This window comes from Nelumbo nucifera, chromosome 6, assembly GCF_055504915.1.
Source record: "Nelumbo nucifera cultivar China Antique chromosome 6, China Antique-T2T, whole genome shotgun sequence".
NCBI classification, from domain to species: Eukaryota; Viridiplantae; Streptophyta; class Magnoliopsida; order Proteales; family Nelumbonaceae; genus Nelumbo; species Nelumbo nucifera.
Window position 1 is genome coordinate 12,368,366 of NC_142654.1, and position 21,513 is coordinate 12,389,878.

The 21,513-nt window shown below is 35.7% G+C and overlaps 1 protein-coding gene across 1 annotated transcript; it reads right to left on the reverse strand.

Annotated features, from left to right (window-relative positions):
• Positions 1–5,898: 5,898 nt before the first annotated feature.
• LOC104588303 (eukaryotic translation initiation factor 2 subunit gamma-like) lies at positions 5,899–18,019 on the reverse strand. The gene is made up of 10 exons (XM_010246179.2): positions 17,862–18,019; positions 17,628–17,714; positions 12,853–12,987; positions 12,618–12,679; positions 8,924–9,036; positions 8,741–8,843; positions 7,676–7,903; positions 7,356–7,574; positions 6,637–6,897; positions 5,899–6,446 (listed from the first exon to the last, which is right to left on the reverse strand). Exons 3-10 carry the CDS (start codon positions 12,956–12,958, stop codon positions 6,144–6,146), a joined length of 1,395 nt encoding a protein of 464 aa, XP_010244481.1. The 5' UTR covers positions 12,959–12,987; positions 17,628–17,714; positions 17,862–18,019; the 3' UTR covers positions 5,899–6,143.
• Between the last annotated feature and the right edge of the window lie 3,494 nt (positions 18,020–21,513).

Below are 21,513 nucleotides of genomic sequence, written 5' to 3' on the forward strand. Positions count from 1 at the left end.
TCACTCATTCCTGCGGCCGCCAGAGCCAAGCTGTATGTCTGGCCGGGCTAAGATAACCTCCCGTGGCTGGGGACTCTATTCCTCCTCAATGGTCCATTATGCAACCAATCAATCTAATATCTGTATATATCGAAGCAGGTACCTGGCTTGTTTGGATGCAAGTTATAATACATGCTATTGTCATTAACTCGCTATTAAACGTGGAGAGATGATAATTGATAAGGCTACCTGCGTTACTGCGTACACGTTTCTTATTTTTAGAGGGTAGAGTCGTAGAGATGTAGGGGTCCTCTTATCTAATTGGGACCCACATTCTTGCCAGGTGCCAAAAGTTTACCTAAGGGTTTACTTTTGTTATGGGTCCAAGTGTTTTGTGGTGAAAGTTGGGCGGGTTAAGCGGGGTTTTAGCTTAACCCAAGTCCAACTTTAAGAATTGGATTTAAGGTTTGAGCCTGAGATCGCTCCACTCTTAGGGTGGATTGAATCCTGACTGTGAATTAATGCCAAATCTATAAACAGGATACGATTTATAGGAGGGGGAGGGGCTAGTGATGGACTAGGAAGAGACTGTAATTCAGATTTTCGAAGGGGATTGCAGTCCAAAAATCCTTAAAAAAATATTCAGATAAAGCTTCAAAGAATGGTGTATTTCAAGTTTTTAACCAAACATAACCATGATAGAATAGAAGGGTGGCCAATTTGTCCCTTGCAAGAAAAGGCAATGGACTAATGGACAAAAAAAGCCAGAGATTACCGGCTCCCGGCTTTCTCCGAGGCAGACATGTTGAAGCCGACTCATGTAGGACAGTAGGAGTAGGAGGAAGACAAGATGACGTGGCAATGGATAGTCTGATGAGTGGGGCCCTGAATTTAAGTTATAGATGCTAGTTTAGGTGGTGAGTCACAATTCACAAATCAAAACTGTGGAAGATTGTATTATTTAGAATTAATCTACCTTAGGAATTAATGTACAATACTATTGCCAAGCCCTATTCATGGTCGAGACGTCTCATGCTGCAACTTACATCACAATCCACCAATGACCATGACAGTTATATGATCTATTGTGAAGGTAAAGTTTGAAGATCTTATGTTGAAAAACCGGATTCAGTCGGTGCAAGGTCCATTTCAGCAATCTTTATAGTCTTGCAGGAAATATCTCCCAATTAAATAAAACATAGAAGTAGGGAAATATTTTCAATACAAGGCTGTAAAAGCTATTCGAACGGGTCTTATACCGAAACCGATCTCTTATGTTGAACCCTCAACCCTTTAAGCGTGTGAATCAACATTAACAGACCTTTAAAACATGGTGAAGCTGGGCTAATAGAGTCATGAATTGGATAAGAAGTTTGATTATGGGGATAATGCTATTTCTTTTTTCAAAGCAAATTACCAATGAAATATCAAATATGGCTCTAATAGTCTAATGAAAGAATGGTGGGTTGAAGATCAGTCCAATGAATGATTTTGACTACCTGATCAATTGGATCTTTTACTTTTTTTTTTTATATCCTAATCGTCCTTTTCCAATAAAAGTGAAGGCTTTAAATTGTAGAAAGATAAGAGGAACCAAGAAATCAAATACATAACTAACAAGTTCAGATTTCCTCCTCACAGCATGTTGCAGGCATACATTGGAAATATCTTTACTTCTATGTTTTCATTCATGGTGGTGGGTCTGACGAAAAATTCAGCTCCATTAACTTTCTCCCTCCATCAACTTTCTCCCTCACTCAGCTCCATTAACTTAATCATCAGAATATCCAACCCGAATCAACCACCTCAGAAACTTTGATCACTTATTGTTTCACAGATTCAGTTTGCCGACCTCAGCACTTTGTCTTCCAAGCTGCTTTCCAGGGACCAATCAGGGCAGACAGCAACTATCTTACAGCTTATCATGAATGCTTAACTTGAAAGCAAACCGATGGTTTTTCATTTGTGAGGCAGGCGGTGTTTGGAACCATGGTTTAACTATTATTTTCATGTAGACATTTTGACTATCCTATCAAAATCATGTTTGATTGGACATATTCGAACTTCAAAGCTTTGTACCACCCTTTGCATAGAGTTATGTGCCTGGGGGTTTTTGGGGGAGGTGGCATTTCCAGTTCTGCTGTTTTATGTGGTGTCTGGTGATTCTTATGTGTTAAAAGTTTCATGGGAAGTTCACCTTTTTCTAATGGCTGAAACAGTTAATTTATTGGACTTTCATGTTTTCAACAAATATTGCTTATGATGGGCTGTTTTGAGTCAGATTCACTTCACAAATCCAAAAGCTGTCATGTGAATTACTCTCTAATTAGCGCTTACTCCAGCCTTGCAGCCCTACGGAAATTGAAATCAGATCCGATCCAGCTATACCCACATCAACATTTATGGCTCAGTTTAGAAGGAGTACAAATCTAAATGTGTGTAGTGTAAAATCTTGTATTTTGTATTATTTCATATATATTTGTATTGTACATATTTATATTTATATTTCTTTTAAACTATGCCTATCAAACTTTGGTTCCCAATTCAACACATCAGGATCAGATTTGGATTTAATTCTCATCCATCTTATTGTGTTTAAAATGATGCAAAAATTAAAAAAAAAATGTTTTAACCTATACATATATATGAAATGTATAAATATAAAATATTAAATTTATTAGTTATAAGTTTTATATGATTGTATATAATATTTGCATATATACATAATTATATAACAAACATATGTAAAATAAATATTTTTTCATAAAACTTGGATTTTATTTGAATTAAATGAGATAAATTCGCATTTGTTCGATCAGATGCAAGTGCTAATATCTAAATCTAAAATAATTGGCTTCGGAGTCAAAGCGAGTTGATATTGATTGGATTGGGAGTCGAATCAGATTGCAAATTCTAATAACCTGATCACATTATCAATCGCTGTCCATTAACAGCAATTAGGATGGCAAAGCAAATCTTTATCAAGCTTCAAAACTGTAACCAATCCTAGCGGAGACACAAATGACCAAGCTTCTACCACCACAACACAAATTCCTTGTCAATGTTGATTTTATAGGCCACATTGGGGCTGTTTAGTCCTTGTCGTTTTTCATAAAAAATGTTGTGTGAATTTTCCTTCGAAATTTTGGACAAAAAGCCTTTTTTTTTTTACTTTATGAAAGCTAGGCACCACTAATGCCATTAGGCCTTACATAAGATAAAAAGTACAGAAAAAAAATAATAAAAATCAGAGTACAGTTAGGTCCAGTGCAGATTTCTGAATCCTACGGCAGACTTACAAACATTCAAAATGTCAAATATCTCCACTCTATGCACCACTGCCTGCCCGTAAATTAACATCAATTTCGAACTAGCACCTACCCCAACTGTACTTTAAGCCTAAAAATTCTTATCCTGGGCTGAACTGTCATTCTCCCAAAAAACAATTACCATTTGAGAAAACCTCATTGACATCCCCTCTCACAGTGACTTTCACATAACTCGAGAAATGTGTTTTATTGATAAACAGCTTATCAAACAAAATTTCAAAATCTACAAGGGAAACACCTATTTGGTGTAAAACTAACACTATTTCTTTTTTATAAACAGCAATAAAACCAAACACCGTCGCAAATAATAGAACCAATGATTTTCTTAGAAGATTGAATTAAAGTGGGCTCTCGATGTACTGCCAAACGGGTAGTACGTAGATCAAATTCAATAATGAACCGGCATCCTTCTAATATCCACGGATCCACCTGACATTGTCATCCACAAATCCATTTGCATTTATTATAAATTGAAGGAGGAGGTACGTAGTGCAGTCGCTTTGAGTTGGATAAAGGTTGATCTCGGCAATTATCCAGACCATCAATCAAACTTTGGATCCCTTGAATTGTCCTTGTATTCACTCCTCCAATCCATGTCAAACCTAAACGCGAGAATTGGAAGACCAAGGCGGGGTAACGTGGGAATCCGGATCTCCTGCCCACGAGAATTCTGTCCATGTTTATCTCAGTCATACAGGGAGAACATCTCATCCTCTGTATAATATTATGTAAGGGGAGATGTTCCCAATTTACAGGGGTAGTGTATTGTGGGTAGGCGTTGGCAGAATTCTCGTGGAGAGGAGATCTGGAATCGTAATTGTGGTAGATGCTCATCCTAGCCCGTCCTAGAATAGAACATAAAATAATCTTCGTTTAAGCCTATGGCATGCATATTCCAAAGCAAGTTATGGCTGGTTTTAGACACGCCAATTTCTCATGTTTTGAAATGAACCACACCCAGTTGATCGTTTTACCTTTTCTCTCTCATCTCTCTCTCTCTCTCTCTGTTTTTTTAGATCTATAATTCTTTTAGCTCTGATCTTTTATTTTTAATAATTATTCATTACCTTTATTATATTTAATTAATTATTAAGTTATATTGTATTATGTTCAGTTGATTTTTATTAGATTTACTTAAATCATTTTTTATTGTCTTTAATAATTTTTAATCAGTCTTTTTATTACTTTTATTTATATTATTTTTCATTATGTTTATTTATTTTATGATGCATTATTTGTATAATTTAATTTTAAAATTTCTTTTAATTACTTGTAAAATGTGACTCATGTATAACATATTGTTGAAAATTTATCTATTGATAACATATCAATGATATTGGTATAAGTTTATGTTGTGCGTGTGTCACACATTAACATATTCTATTAAAAGTACACCACAATGCAAAACAAATCATTTGTTCTGTCTCATCCTAAAACACACCACACTACACCATAGAGGACACATGGTGTGTTCTAGAACTATGGTTCTAGGACACATATGGTGTGTTCAAAGATAAGCCACCAGTGTTTTCAAAATCGGACCAGACTGAAGATTGGAAAAATTAGAAACTGGTCACCTGACCGGGTTCTGTTTCACCCCAAAACTGGTTTTTGGCCAAAAACTGTTGATTGGGTCAACGAATCATTGACTCGGGAGGTTGAACCATCAACCCAAACAATGGCTTTTTTGTCTTTTTTTGTTTTTTATTTTTGTCAAAGTGGATCATCCGTTTGGAGCATTCGACCCGGGAACCAGACTCCAAAACGGTTCCCTGTCTGGTCTGGTTTTAAAAACCTTATGAACCACACATTTTCCAACCACAAAACAGAACAAACCCCAAAATGCTGGTCTAGGAGGGATGTGAATAAGTTGGGTTTGCCCAATCCCTAACCCATTTTAAAGGTCTAAAAGCCATTTATTTAAATTAGATTTGGTTTACAAGTATTCAGGTATCACTTTGTCCATTAGCGAATGAAAAAAAAAAAAAAAGAAAAGAAAAAAAACATGAATAGGAATCCTAACCCTTAAGATATGGAGTAAGTAGTCGACAAATTACAAAAATTATATATATAGAGAGAGAGAGGGTATCGTAAAACAATGGAGTGTATCATCCAAAACGCAAACTTGACCAAACAGACTTGATTAAAGAATCAAAATCCTAACCCAACCCTATGCCTGAATTGAATAGATCAGACCCCATTAGGCCAGGTCAAGCCGAATTTACCATTTAACCCCAACCGATTGATATACCTATCTAGGACAGTTAGGACTAGTAACTCTCATGTTAGATGCAATTAAATTTAAAGAAACATAACCAATGACGCAAAGCACGTATATTATTATTTCCGAATCTTGAACAGTTAAGATGGCCTGATTTGAAAATGACTTCAGGCTCCCAGTAGTTATGATTTATCCAACCGTTCAATGATCTTTCCTGAGTGCACTCAATTCGTCCCTGATTACATTTGGAAACTAGTGCACTCAATTCAAGCACCCTTTATTTCTTTTCTTCCAACATGCCTGTTTGCCTTACTAAGAATCAATAATGTTTCCAAACCGGTACTGGTTGAATGCTTCCATAACCATATATTTTGCACAATAAGTAAAATGAATTTTCATATCTTGGAGCAAACCACTATAAAACTTTGCTTGTTTTTGTCAACGAAATTAAGGGTTAGAAAAATGACAGCAACAAATGAAAATAAATAAGAACCAGTACCGTTTCCTTCTCCATCTAACAAAAACTGTTCCTAGCAGCTCTCTCCCCTCCCACATCTTCCCGAGTTTTGATTTGCTTCTTGGTTGTTCCTCTACTTTGTGTTAACAAGGTTAACTCAGATGGGAGATGGTGGAACATCAAGGGTGGTTCCCGCTTGAATTTGGCCCCACCCAATGAGCCGCCAGTGTTTCTCTACTCGGCGGCTGAGTGCCACCTTCTCCCCTTTGCTGGTGCACACTGGAGAGGTGAGTTGTAGCTTAGCCAAGTCATTCTTCACAGCAATTACACGGGCTCCTGTTGACATGGACCCTATATTCAACATCAGAATCTCTCCCTTTGCCAGCTTTGACACTTTTCCCTGTCTTTCCGTTCCCTTCGTTCTAACACCTAGAAGACGGCGAAGCAGGAAAAAGTTTACCTGAAAAGTTCAGGACAAAAAAATCATTCAGTAATACAAATTTGACAGGGCACTAACTAACGATAAGCAATAAAATGCTTTAATGCTCTCTGTGTTCATTGTTAACAACAGTGTACTTGCACAAGAATGATAAAAAGGCTGGACGCCATTTGAATTATATAGCACAAGACACCTTACAGGTAGGACTTACCTCAAGTTCAACAAAAACTTCTGGGAGTGACCCAACCTCCCCAAGAACCTGACCCACCAGCCTATCAGCACGTGTCAAAGTAGGGTCCATCGTGGTACCAACCCCAATAAGTCCTCCGGGCACCGCAAACTGCAACTCATTTTGTTCAGCATATAATGAAACTATTCTTGAATATATCGGAGTGCACTTTATGTTTCCATTCTCGTCTTTTACAACAATTCCAGGCCGGACCTCAATGAATTGGTTCACCTTTAGAACACCCTGCACATGTAAAATTTGCTCAATTTTGGCCTTCAATCAACATTAAGATCCCTGAAAAACATTATCTTTCAGAAGTAGATTTGCTCAAATGTGGTCAACCCTGTAGTAGAACCTGATAACTGAGCACAGCATACACAAGCAAGTCAGATTCATGTTTTGAGGGTTTCAAACAGATCCCATACCACAAAAAACCGGGCACAATAATTCATTACACTTTTTTTCTAGATAGAATTAGTAGTTGAAGCCCTCATGTAAAATGTTGACAAGACTCAAGTAAAAGCAATAGGTTCTCTGTTTTTCTGAAATGTTGAACCAATAGGTAAATTTGTTGGTATGGCAAAGCTACTACCATGGAAGTGCTTGCATATGCACAATATATACAAGAATGCAACAGGTAGGCTTTCCAGAAAGTCTAAATCGACTTTTTTTCACTCTAGGAAAAAAAGAAAGAAACGCACCCGGAGAATGCTTCCACCAGCAACTCCACCCTTAATCTCATCAACCTCAGATCCAGGCTTATTGACATCGAATGATCGAATTACTATCATGTTTGGTGGCGAAATAAAGTTCCTTTCTGGGATGGGAATCTTTTTCACAATGTACTCACAAACAACGTCAATGTTGTATTTTAACTGAGCAGAAATTGGAATGACTGGTGCACCATCAGCAACTGTTTTCTGAAAAAAAAAAAAAAAGCAATTCAGTTTAAACAGAAAATGATGGTAAACCAATAAATATCCTTCCATTAGAAAATGATCCAGGTAACCAGCAAATAGACCTGAATAAACTTCTGGATGGCTTCATGTTGATTGATGGCTACATTTTCTTGGATGAGATCAACTTTATTTTGAAGAATAATTATATGTTGGAGGCGCATAATTTCAACAGCAGCCAAATGCTCAGAAGTCTGAGGTTGGGGACAGCTTTCATTGGCAGCTATCAAAAGTAATGCCCCATCCATAATTGCTGCTCCATTAAGCATTGTAGCCATAAGAATATCATGACCCTATAGGAGAATCACAAATTTAACATAGATCAAAACTAAAGAAAATAATATAACACATAAGATCAACATAATCATAACAGAATCCATCAAAATGCCATCAAATCGGTAAAATGCCTTTAATAAACTCAATAGTAACTGATGTAAGATCAGTGAATTTTATCAAGGACTATATAAGCCTCATCCCTCTAAATGATAGAAAAAGGGTGATAAAATTATAGCCAACTGACAACACAAAAAGTTAAGAAACAACTAATGAACAATAAACAGAAAAAGCTATACTAATACAATATTCCCTGAGCAGTAACCTCCCATACAAGATCTAACATACCTACCCTTCCCTAGCAAATGTCAGAAAGAGGGGAGCCTTTCCGTTCTTCCAACCTTCAAAAATTTAAATTCTGATTTTTTTTATATTATCAAAGGAAAAATCTTTGTACTAATTACCTAACCTTACAGCTTTGGGCCCCAAAGGGTCTATACCTACCAACAGTAGATTTTTTGATGAAATCATAATCATCACCATCACCCATACCTTATCCCAACTATGTGGGGTGGGCTACATGATTCATGTTTCACATTCTGTTCTAAAATAATCCAGCATGCCCACTAAAAGAAGGTTTACAATATACTATAGTTTATCAAGGAGACAACTTAATTAAAGCTAGGAAATCCACATTAATGAAGTAAAAAGAGTCATTTCCTCAAAGGGAAATCTTTCTGGTATTATGGTTGAACCCTTCCGCAAAAGATAACTAAATATACAAACACAGAGTTCACAAAATTATTCTCCTAAAAAATAATACCACACATATAAGACACCTAAATGACTATCCTTACCGGGCAGTCTACAAATGAAACATGTCTCAATAATTTCATCCGTGCATTTTCAAAGCCTGGTACATCACACAGAGGGTTATCTTCTTTTCCACTTCCATAGGCCCTGCAGAAGTATTTTGCATAGAAATCATGAAAGGTCCTGTCTAGTACCAAAGTACAGAGAAACTTTCTTGGATAACATACTTGTAGCACATAGGTCGAGGGCATCTTTCATCTTCGCACTTATATATCTTAGCATTAGCATATCCAAGCTTGATTGTAATGTTACGCTCCAACTCATTTTTAAAACGGACAGTCTGCAAGAAAAATAAACCATAAAAGCTTGTATTCAGATTTACATATATAACTTTTTAAAGAAAAATGATTGTAATGTCATCAGGATTGAATTCTAGGTTCCTATATCTTTCTATGACCAAGCAAAGTAGCAAACAAGCAATTAAGCCATATAAATGCTCTTTTATAAATACAGTTACTGCAACAGAAGATGTATTACTTAAACAGCACTCCCTTAAATCATCATGCAGTTGCACAATGCAAATGGTTGGGATCTGGTTCAAGGTTTGGTCCAATTACATTGGACCAGATGATCCATATGCATACTTGACCAAAGAAGTTTGATTCATTTAATATGCAGTTTGAATATGGACATACCTCTATCTATCCACAAGTCTAGTTATCTTTCTAAATAATACATACATATGTTATATTATAAGAAATTTAAATACCCTTCTAATAAAATATTCATCAATAAAATCTATCAAAAAAATAGTCATCAATTTCACACAAAAGAAAAGGTCATCAATAAAACTGAGGACTAGAAAAGTAATTTTCCTAGAAAACAGAAACTTAATATCATAATACTGTAAGCAAGTGCAAATATCATGTTAACATATAAACCCCAATGGCATATCATTTCTTGAGAAGCATTTGCCTGAAAATAGAAAACCCTAGTCTGCTAGTCACCACCATGTTTTGTCTTATATGAACTCTGAAGTCTACCTGGTGACGAGTTTGGGATGACAAGGGTTAAGGGGAAATGGTAACTAGCAAGTTTTTTTTTTTTGGATTGGTAGCAATGTTTGAAATTTTATTGAAAATATGAAGCACCTCAATCCAAAATAGGTTTCCAGAGAAGTACAACACAGCCCACAGCTGGCCAGATCTTGAATAATTAGATGCTTACATTTTCCTTTGTTACATTTCTTCCCCAGGCCTGGGGCCCCCAAAAACCAGGTATGTTCTTGCTACCCCTGCCCTTGCTAGAGAATCAACGAGGTTCAGTAGAAGACCATCTCAGTACCAGTTAAACTCCAATTCACCAAACTTTGCAAAATTGTTATTTCCTCTTTTTTTCTTAATTGTACAATATATTATAGTGTCTATAACTGAATACAAGATCTAATTTTCCCTACTAAACATTATCACATTAAATTGATTAAAGTTCCCTACATTTATGATACATGCTGTAAGATATCTCATCCTTCAATCCTTTTAGCAAAAAGAGAAAATTAATTTAAGTAGAAGGGAAATCCAATCCATTAGCATCCAAGTTATCAACGCAAGCAAAACCCATTTAACTCTATTGCTCTACAATTATCAAACAGATTGTCCAATTCATGCTGATCAAAAAAAAAATTTGTCCAATTCATATCTTCCATTGTATTGGATAAGGATCAAAATAGCGATATGCCTGATACCCAAAGTTGGGTATCACTTATCAGTGTGTATCGATATGACCATAACTCCATATTTTTTTTATTTTTTTACTTGTTTTATTTTATAAGTATTAGAGGGATGAGATCTATTATCCCAAAGTTTTAAAACATTTAAAAAACATGTGTAAATCAGGTATTGATGTGTATCTGGATGCATGATACAAATGTGATACACCCGATACTTTGTGGCCAAAGCTCAGAGGCAGTAAGAAAGCCAGGATTACATGTTGTTGTGTCCCATTTGCAGTATGTCGGTCTATTTGGAGGGAGAGAAACAGAAGAGTTTTTGAGAACAGGTCAAAAAGTATAGAATATATGGTAGCTGCAGTAAGCAATCTGATATCAGAATGGGTCCTCAGACTCCCAGATTTTGATCAAGTCTCGGAAGCCAATTTTCTGGAAAACTTTTGGAATACCTTTGCCTTACAGCCTTGTAAAGAAGAATCTTTTTCAATTTGAAGTTTTGAGAATGTATCTGGTGTGTCATCAAGACAACCAATGGTGTTAGGATGTAACCCTTTTTCTCTTTTAATGAAATTTCTTATTGATTCTTCAAAAAAAATGTGATACACCCGATACTTTGATAAACCTTGGATTACTAGACTCGCAAATTTGACAAATATTCAAACCAAAAAGTGTCCATATCTACTGTATAAGGGGTACTTGGTACATGAGTGTTAAGTGGCTAGTAAAAGGGGGTACTCTTTTCCTCTCTGGGATTTGTCAAATACTGCCATTGTGGCATAACCTGCATTGATGATTTTTATTTGTTAAACCTTAGATTACCAGATTCACCAATTTGAGAAACAAGCTTTCCAACCAAACAAGTGCCCATATTTACTTATTTTGTGCATAAATGGTATGTGGCGAGTAAAAAGGGGTATTATTGTCTTTCACCAACTATTTATTTCTGGTTTTTCTCTTGCACAGATCCGTCCCAGCTTAAATAGGTGAATATTAGACTTTTATAATACAATAGATGGTCTTTCCATATTAACCAGCTCGAAGTGAGAAATTTATCTCCCATTTGAATCAGCCAAAAACTCTGTTCTATTTATTCTGAACCTCGGAACGATGAGTTTGATTTCTTTTCATGCAGTTTTCAGAAGAGAAAAAAGATAAAGTTGTTAACTAACTCATAATTTCGTTTATATATCCACACATATAGGCATTAGGCAACCTTTTTTCAAGAAAAAGAAATACCTTTTTTTCTTCTCAAAACTAGAAAAAGTAGCTTTGAGAAATAAAACCATGGTTTTTCCTCAAAAGGATGCTAGCGAGGCATTGACAATCATGTTTCTAGAAGAATCCTTCACTTTCCATAAACCATTCTTTTCTAAGATTAAGTATAGGACATAGTTTCTAACCAAAATTTAAGACTACATAAAAAAGTCTAAAATGGATAGGAGCGTCTTTAGTATTTAATGAATCATTGTCCATCACCATCATCCAAGCCTTGTTCTAACTACATGGGGTGTGCTACATGAATTCCTGTTTCGTCATTCTTGTTTTGTTTAATGTAATATCATTGTTAACATGTGAGCGCTTAAATCACTTCTTACTACTACTACCAATGGCCTTTTTAGTCTTACCCCTAACCCTTCAAGCCCCTTCAACTTGCAAAAGATTTCTTCTTAGGATGCTTTCAATGTCTCAATGGTCTTCTATGCATGTGACCAAGCCATCTTAGTCTACTTTCTATCATTTTATCACCTATTGGAGTTACTCCCAGGTTCCTTTGAACAGCTTCATTTCTAACCCAATCCTTTCTACTTTTTCCCACTCATCCATCTTTTCTTTTCTTTTTTGATAAGGATTTTATTGAAATTAAAGAGAAGAAAAAGAAAGGTACAAGATGGACACTACAACCACAGAGGCGCGAGTTGCAGCCTCAAAGAGTCTTTCCCACTCATCCATCTCAGCATAAGCATTTCTTCCACATTTATTTTTTGGTAATGAATCATTGCCCATAAAAAAATATAGAACCCTTATGCACTTCAATTTGCATTTGGTCTCTTGATGAGACTATGCAGACGATTTCATTATACATTTCCATACCTTATCTTCCCCACTTAATAAGGCAATCATTCAGTATTAAAAAAACAAAACACATAAGTACAAAAGCATACAAAAAGAAGGAAATAAATAAACAAAAGACTCACCTGGACACCAGATATTGCTTTTACAACTGTTGACTTTCCATGGGCCACATGGCCAATGGTGCCTGAGAAAATACATTTAAAGCAGATGCATCAATTCCAATCCTAGAATGAGGGATCTTGCTCAAGAAATCATCTTCACATATACCCATAAAGTTGCAAGAAGATAAAATCAAAAGGCATGAACCTTATATTGAAATGAAAAGTTGAATTGAAGCTTTGCAATGGATGAGATTACCAATATTTATTGTAGCTTGACGAGAAATTACTTCAGGAGAGAGTGGATGTAGCTTAGTCACATCAAGCTTGCTCAAATCTTGTTCCATCAACCCTTTCCGAGACATTTTGACAGTTGCTGGGGGCCTCTGCAATCCTGAAAACAAAAAACAAAAAAAAGAAAGAAAGAAAGAAAAATTTACTTTAAACAAGAATTCAAGCACACCAAACATGACCCTTTCAACATAAAATTTAAAATTGCCAACTAAAATCACATCATTTCATTTAAGGGCAGTTTTCTAGCTTCAGTTGCATAGTGTGATTCACGATACTATTTCCATTAAATAAGTGCTCAGAAGATAATCACTTCACTTTTATTCATATGGCTAGTCCTTTAATAACAAAAAATCATGGTAGAAATGAATTTTATTAGTTATATTCATCAAAAATAAATAAATTTTATTAGTTATTATATATAATTAATTATAAGCAAATGCTATAAAAAATCATTTTGTAACTTTTCTCTGTGGCATCATATCATCCTATATAAATTCCATTTGCAATTAGCATGATTAGAGTAACTTAAAAGGTTAAGTTTTCTTTAAATTATAGAAGCATCTTTGTTTACAACCAATAAAAAGAAATTTTGTGCCTTTTCCTGGCTCTGTACTTACTGACTTGCTACTTCATCTGGGGTAGCTTATTTTTTAATTGATGAAATGTTGATATTATCAAAAAAATAAATAAAATCGATTTCAAGGTGAAAAATATTGTCAATAAATGCCAAAAATAAGGAACAAAAGAAGATACTAAGTTTTTGCGGTTTTGCCTATTCATTCAAAGACAAGGGACAAGTATAAAGAAGTTCTCCCTAAGGACTATAGACCAATCAGTTTGGTGACTAGTATCTACGAGATTCTAGCTAAAGTATTGCCTTTGAGGATCAGAGAAGTTTCCCTTCCTTAATCAGCAAATCCTAAGGGGGCCTTAGTGAAAGGGAGACAAATCACATATCAGTTCTGGCAGCTAATGAGTGCCTAGAGAACATGAGAAGATATAAGAAGAAAGGTTTCATTTGTAAGCTAGATTTGGAAAAAGCTATGATTTGGTTGATTGGCAATTCCTGTCACAAGTTTTGAGCAAAATGTGACTTCAAAGAAAGGTGGTGTAAGTGGATTCATGGTTGTGTCAGTTCAAGTCACTTTTCTACATTGGTTAATGGGGTGGTAAAGGATTTCTTTCCAGCTTGTAGAGGTGTAAGGCAAGGGGATCCTCTATCACCTTTCCTTTTTACCTTATTAGCAGATGTCCTCAGTCAAATGATCTCAAAGGCCGATAGAGAGATCATAAATGGGTGGAAAATAGGCAAGGATGGAAAGTCAGCTACTCATCTTCAATTTGCATATGATACTTCTATTTTTTTTGTGAAGGGGGAGATATTAAGGAGGTGAGGAATCTGAAGCTGTTGGTGAAAATAATTGAAAGGGCCTCCAATTTAAGAGTCAACCTTGAAAAAGAGTATTGTAGCAGGGGTGAACCTGGAAAATAGAGAGATTGAAGCTATTGTCAGTTGTTTAGAATGCTCTATCTCTAATTGGCCTTTGACCTAATTGGGACTCCCTTTAGGGGAAAACCCTAGGGAGAGTAGCTTTTGGTGCCCGATTGTAGAAAAGTTTGAAACAAGATTGGCCTCATGGAAGAAGAATTATATTTCTTTGGGAGGTAGAATCACATTGATTAGAGCCACCCTTGCTAACCTTCCAACCTATTTTTTGTCTGTCTTTAGGATTCCAACTAGGGAAGCTAATAAACTAGAGAAGTTAATGAGGAATTTCATTTGGGAACCAGGGGAAGGAAGAAAGGATCATCTATTAAAGTGGGAGGTGGTGTGCAAAAGTAAAGAGGAGGGAGGTTTGGGAACAGGGAATATTAAGAAAAAGAAGATGGCAATTTTGGGGAAGTGGTTGTGAAGGTGGACTTTAGAGAGAGAGAGAGAGAGAGATTATGGCATGAGGAGTAGGAGGTATCCATGGTCATTCAGAGAACGGGTGGGATGTTGGGGTATCTCAGTAGACAACTTTGGCAACATCTTGGAAGGCAATTCACAGTATTCTCCCCCAACTTCACAATTTGATCAGGTATGATGTGTGCTCTGGTAATTCAATTTTTTTTTTGGGAAGATACATGGGTTAGAGAGGTTTGTAGATTATCTAGGGTGTTTACCTTCCCATAGAACACTTCCCAGTAGAAATCCAAGACCTCTTCCAATCATTATTCAATTTACCTCAATATAAAAAAGAGCCTGTGTCAAAATTCTTTTCCTCCTTGGAATCATCTCCTTTGGCACTAGTTTGGAACTTTGGGTTTTGTAGAGGTCCAAGGGATGAAGAGATTGAGAGTCTAACTGGCCTTTTGAGCCTTCTTGAAAAAATTTGTTTGTGCCCCTCTAAACCAGACAAAAGAATTTGGGCTCTTGGGCCAGTTCTCTTGTGCTTCCTTCTTCAAGGCCATTTGCTGCTCTGAAGTCCAATAAGTATTCCCTTATAAGGAGGTTTAGTGCAGGCCTATTCCCCCTAAGGTCTTGGCTTTCTATTGGGAAGTATTCTATGGGAAGCTAAACACCCTAGATAATCTACAAAAGAGAAGACCTTATCTTGTCTTTCATCTAACTGGTGTACTCTTTGTAGGTCTCATGGTGAGGACTATTACCATTTACTAATTTCCTGTAAGGTTAATGCAGATTTATGGGATTGCCTCTCCTTGGTCTTTGGTTTCAGGTGGAATAGGCTAGCATATGTAAGTTTGCTTTTTGATCTGTCTACCTTTCCTTGGCGCCATCGAAGAGGAAGGTTAATGTGGAGGTGTGCAAGAGAAGCTTTGCTTTGGACAGTGTGGGAAGAAAGGAATGCCAAAATTTTTCAGGAGAAAGAAAGAAACATACAAGAATTAAGGAGTGCATCTTACATAAGGCTATCTTGTGGCTGAAATCCTTGGAATTATTTCACCAATTCTCTTTTAATGATCTTTGGAGGCATTGGGCAGAAGTGGCAAGTAGCTCCTCATAGAAGAATAAGGTGTATATGAGTTCAGCACCCCCTCCTAAAGGATTTATGAAATTAAATTTTGATGGCAGTACTGCAGTAGTCAAGGTAACCCAGGTCTCTCTGGGATGGGAGGGGTTATAAAGAATGAAAGTGGTAATGTGGCTCTCTTGTACTCCAGTCCTCTAGGTGTGGGGGACTCCTCTAGGGCAGAATTACTAACTACCCTCAAAGGGGTACAGTTAGCAATACAGCTAGGAGTGCAACAGCTACTAATAGAGGGTGACTCCAAGGTGGTGGTGGGGTGGCTGCAGAACCCAGAGAATGTGGTCTGGTGCTACAAAAAATAACTGAAAAAAAAAAAAATCAAGTGGCTGACAAGGAATATGAGTGTAAGGATACAATGGGTGGGGAGATCAGCTAATGCTACGGCTGATAGCTTAGCCAAGCAAGGAGCAAATAGGAAACAATTGTATTGGGCACAATTGTAATTTGTTTCTTTTTTGTCTGTTAGGAGAGGTTGCAGCTCGTGCCTCTCCCTGATCACTTGTAACATTTTTGCTCCATTCTCTAACAAAAATCTTATTACTTATCAAAAAAAAAAAAGGATAAAGGTACAAGATAGTGTTTCAATCATGGATCTTGGAAGTAAAAAAATACTACGATGTCTTCCATTTTCTGGTAGAATTGGGGGTGGGGCAGGCAGGGTGATTGCCTTCCTGACTTCTTTTGAAAAGGATGACCAAGCAGGCAAGCATATAATGTAAGTGCGCTAAGATTATTCTGTCATGTTGTTTGTGGTGTATATAATCAATTGGTCCCTATTTATTTATTTATTTATTATAACAAAATAAAGTTTTATTAAAAAAATAAAAAAAGAGAATACATAGGAAGGTGGCCAGCAGTCACCAGGCCCCCATTTTTGGCTGGTCCAAATCCCCTATAAATGAGATTCCTGGAAATAGCTACCACAGACCATCTCATTGCCACCATGATGTGGTGACCCTTGTTGCAGAACTTCCCATCTTTCATTAGTCTTGAACACTCTTTTGTTATGATAGGAGAAAGCAAATGGTTATTGTCTCAATGATGGCATTTAAAATATATGCTCAAACCATACTCAGGTCGCCCAACTAGACCAAACAATTAATTGGAGAGAAACCCTTTGTGTTGAGTTAATCTTCATAATACCATGAGGAGATGGAGCATGGTTGGAATTGATGGTGAATTACTTAGCTCAATATGAGTTTCCATCAAAGAGATTTGTGGACCTAAATCTTATTGCAATCCAGACTGGCCAATATACTATAGCATTACCTAAGCTTGCACTACGTTTATGATTGACCATTTTTTTAAGTGTAGATTCCATATCCAACATGCACAAAAGCGGGAAGAACTAAAGAATTATATTCAAATTTCACAACAACCAATTAAATGAATAACATCACGGTACAAAGCGTAAATAACTCAACAATTCAAAGCGCAAATATTTAACAGTAGACAAAACGTTTGCCAACCCAAAAACATAGGCAGAAATTCCATCCAGTAAATAAAAACCATGGGTTACCAAACATTTAAAATCCAAAAAGTGAGATAAACAGGTACAAGATAGATTTTTGTGGAATGTTTCCAAAAGAATCAGGGCCCGGAAATTCACAGCTTCTTCAATACAGCAACAAAATCACTACAGCAAATACTAAAAAGAAAAAGGGAAAAGAAGAAAATAGAAATTAATAGAATCACTTTATATACTAACAAATCAAAGGAAAGAAGCGAGGCCCAGCTCTTTATCGTTTACTGGATCCAACCAGATCAGCAGCAATGAATTGAGGCTTTCGACTAACTGAAAAGGCAAAGAAAAAACATCGAACAACGAGGATTTGTTTTAGCTCGAAAGAATCAACTGGAATTTCAAAACATTTCTCCATCGATTCAAAAGAGATATTCAAGAAAATAGAAAAGCGAATTTACAGTCTGGGGGAAGACGAACCTTTGATTCTAGACGTCGAACGCGAGAAGAAAGGAGTTGGCTATCGAATGGTTTTTCTTATCGTTTGAGGCCTAGGGTTTAGATGGGAATGCTGAGTCTGAGAGCACATACGGACATACCCAACTTGCAGTAGGACTGTAGGACGAACCGGCCTAACCATCAGTCGACGGCCTAAGCGAGCCCAAGTGTATTTCACGTGCAGCCTGGCCCAGGCTCACTAGAACTGCAACTTGGACCGAGTTAGCCTGGACCCAATTCGATTTGGATTAGATTGGGTTGAATTCGAGTTAAGGTTACGGCTGAAAAGTATGAACTCAATAATTTGGGTTGGGTTAGGATTGAGGCATTGGCCAACCATACCAAGCCCAACTTAATTTCGTATTTGTATGTATAATACAAATATTTTTTAATGTATGTTATGCATTTAGCCCAACCCTAAACCCTAGGTCTTCAAGGTTCGCCCTAAGCCCAACTTAGCCTTCCAAATTGCAGCTTTCGTTGGAGTTCACATCTGAGTTCTACATACACATCACATCTCAGTGTGTATTGTGAACATATTCCGTATTTGTTATTGAGAGTTGTTTTCAATACATGGTTGGAATGTGATGTAGGGCATAGATGTGAATTTCCTTTCAGGCCTTACGGGTGTTAGGTGGATTCTGGGTAAGGCAATTACTCTTCAATGTCGGGTGAGTTCAGGGGCAAGGTATCCCACTCCTCATTAAGGATGGGAAATCCTCGAATTTCCTCGTCTCGTCCTCAATATTGGGCGGGTTCAAGTAGAGGTGTAAATCGGGTCGTGCTAGGCTGACACGACATGACCTGCATGCAGCCTACGCAAAGTGTGGGTCATGCCGTGCTGGTCCACCAGGCGTTAGGCCATGCCTCCCTGCCCTGGGATAATTTGGGGGGTTGGTTCGGCATGGCCCACAGCCCAAGCCCGCACGGGCCCGTGTCGTTTCATGGGTTGGGCTGGTCTACGGGCCAAGCCAAGCTATGAGAGGTCAATTTAAAAAAAAAATGAAAAAGATGTTTAAATTTTTATTTCATATGATTTTTTATGTATACAATTGTTTATATATACAATTAGGCATATTCATAGACCGGGTAGCCCGACAGCCTAGCCCGATCTAACATGTTATTTTTCAGGCTTTAACAAAATTTCAGGCCCATGGACTCGAGCTCGAGCTTTCTCAAATAAGCTCGGCCCAATACTATTACATATATAAAAAAAAAGTACTTATGTTATAATATATATATATATATATATATATATATATATATATATACTTCTTAAATTATTAATAAATATCAATTTAAGATTAGGAAATATAAATTAGTTTATTAATTTATTAAATTATTACTAAATTAATATAATATTAGTTTATAAAAGTATATTGAAAATAAGACATTTTGTGTATAGATCGGGCTTTGAGCTTTAAATAGCTAAATAAATACCACAGTTAATAAAAAATACAACTAATTTTCAATAATTTTTGGCTTGGGTATTTTTTAATAATTTTTGGTATTTTTAATAATAAAATACTATTAATTGTACTTTTTAATTGTTTTCATTAAATACCCTTATTAATATAAAATGTTGTTAATTTTTAATATTTTTTAATTATTTTTAGTATTTTAATTATGTTTAGGTGTTTCAGAATTTTCTAGATTTTTAATAAATTGTTGGTGTTTTTTCACTATTATTCAATAATTTTTGCATATGAGTAATTTTTGCAATAAAATATTGTTAATAAATTAGGTTCTGCATTTTAAATTTTCATTAATTTTTATCATTTGTAATGAGTTCATTATGCACAATAAAGGTCTCAACTCATAAGTTATCTAATAATATTATTAAAACTATCAATTAATATTTTTATATTTAAATCTCTTATTTTTATTAGTATTTATTAAGTTTGATTTTTAAGTGGAATTGAAACACATTTTTAATATTTACTAAGTTTTATTAATATTTATTTTTAGTAAAAGTTTAGTGGATTTTTAAATTAATAATTTTTGAATGTTTAACCTCAACCTATTTATATTATTTGATTTATATTATTATTACTCTCTCTCTCTCTCTTAAATGTAATAATAGCATGCACTAAAATAAGAGGTCTTGGAAAACCCAAAGGCCTATCTCTCTCTCTCTCTTAAATGTCTTTATAAGCAATGATTACTGTTTTATATTTTTAAAACAAAAGAAAATAAGAAAAAATACAAAAAATTGAGAAAATAAATAAATAGTTTCTCTCAAATGAGAGACATGTTCACATGAACCATCCAATTTTATTATATATAGATATATATAGATTCTCGAGGAGGGCAACAATAAAAATGTGAGATTCTTTTTTCTATTCTCTATGAATTTGGGTACAGGTGGTAAACTCTACTCATGCATTGTAGAGTTGGCATAGGAATGACGATGATGAAGCAGTTCGAAGTGATGAGATTGGCTTCCATGAGGGCAAACCTATGCCCACACCATTCTTATAGTCTTTTGATACCTTGCATTAGGAATATCTTCTTATAAAATAAAGCATATAAGTACAGAAATATTCTCAATATAAGACAGTAAAAGCTGCTTGAATGGGCTTTGCCCTAAAGGAAGCTGATTCCCAAAGTGACAAGGTCTGGTTGACAAGTCTCACGGCTGAATCAGCTTGCAGCAGGAGAAGAGAAGTTGGATTGTAATAGCTCTCTGCGCATATAACAGGAGGACCGAATTAATCTGATAAAAGTAGAACATAATTTGATTCGTTGAGGGTCTTCTGATATTATCCATGGATTTATATCAGATTTTAATCAAATTCGATTGCAATCAGATATTCAATGATATAAACAAAAACTGATAAAAAATACTACATATATATATATATATATATTCTAATATGATACCCGAAAATCTTGCACCAATAAACGAGTAATATAAATATAATTTGCTGAGCCTTGTTCCAACTATACGGGGTCTGCTATATAAATCCCATCTCACCATTTTTTGAGCCTTGATTTTGATATTGCATTTTTTAATTAACAAAAAGAAATTGAAAATTATTACTTGTATGAAACTTGAACCTATGACAATTATTAAAAATGTTCGATTATTATATATACGAATTGACATCTGTGCCCTACAAGGGGGGCACCCTATAATGCCCCACACCACATCCCCACCTTGCATTGGGAACATCTCCTGATGATGTCTCCCATACTGTTATCAGGAGATGTTCCCAATACAAGGTGGGAATGTGGTGTGGGGCACACAGATGTGAACTCCATATATACTAGAAAAATTTGTAACTAACTAAAGTGATAACCAATCATCTGATATTTGTCAAAATTCACAGGGGGTTTGATTGGTCAAAAGCCTTTTGTAGCATAAAATTTTTCTTTCTTAAAAAAACAACATTGAAACCAAATAGATCAATTCATATCACCCTTAATGGTATCAAAATTTGAATTGGGAAATTAAAATAAGAAGAATTTAGAGAACAAAGAAAAACGTCTTCCTCACAAAGATTTATTGAGCAACCCGTTGCTTAAAGATGGTTAAAAATAATTGTTTAAAATGTATGTCTGTATTGATACTCAATTGCATATAGTCAATGGGTATGTGATTAATATATAACTGATGAGGTCTGAGGCCTGG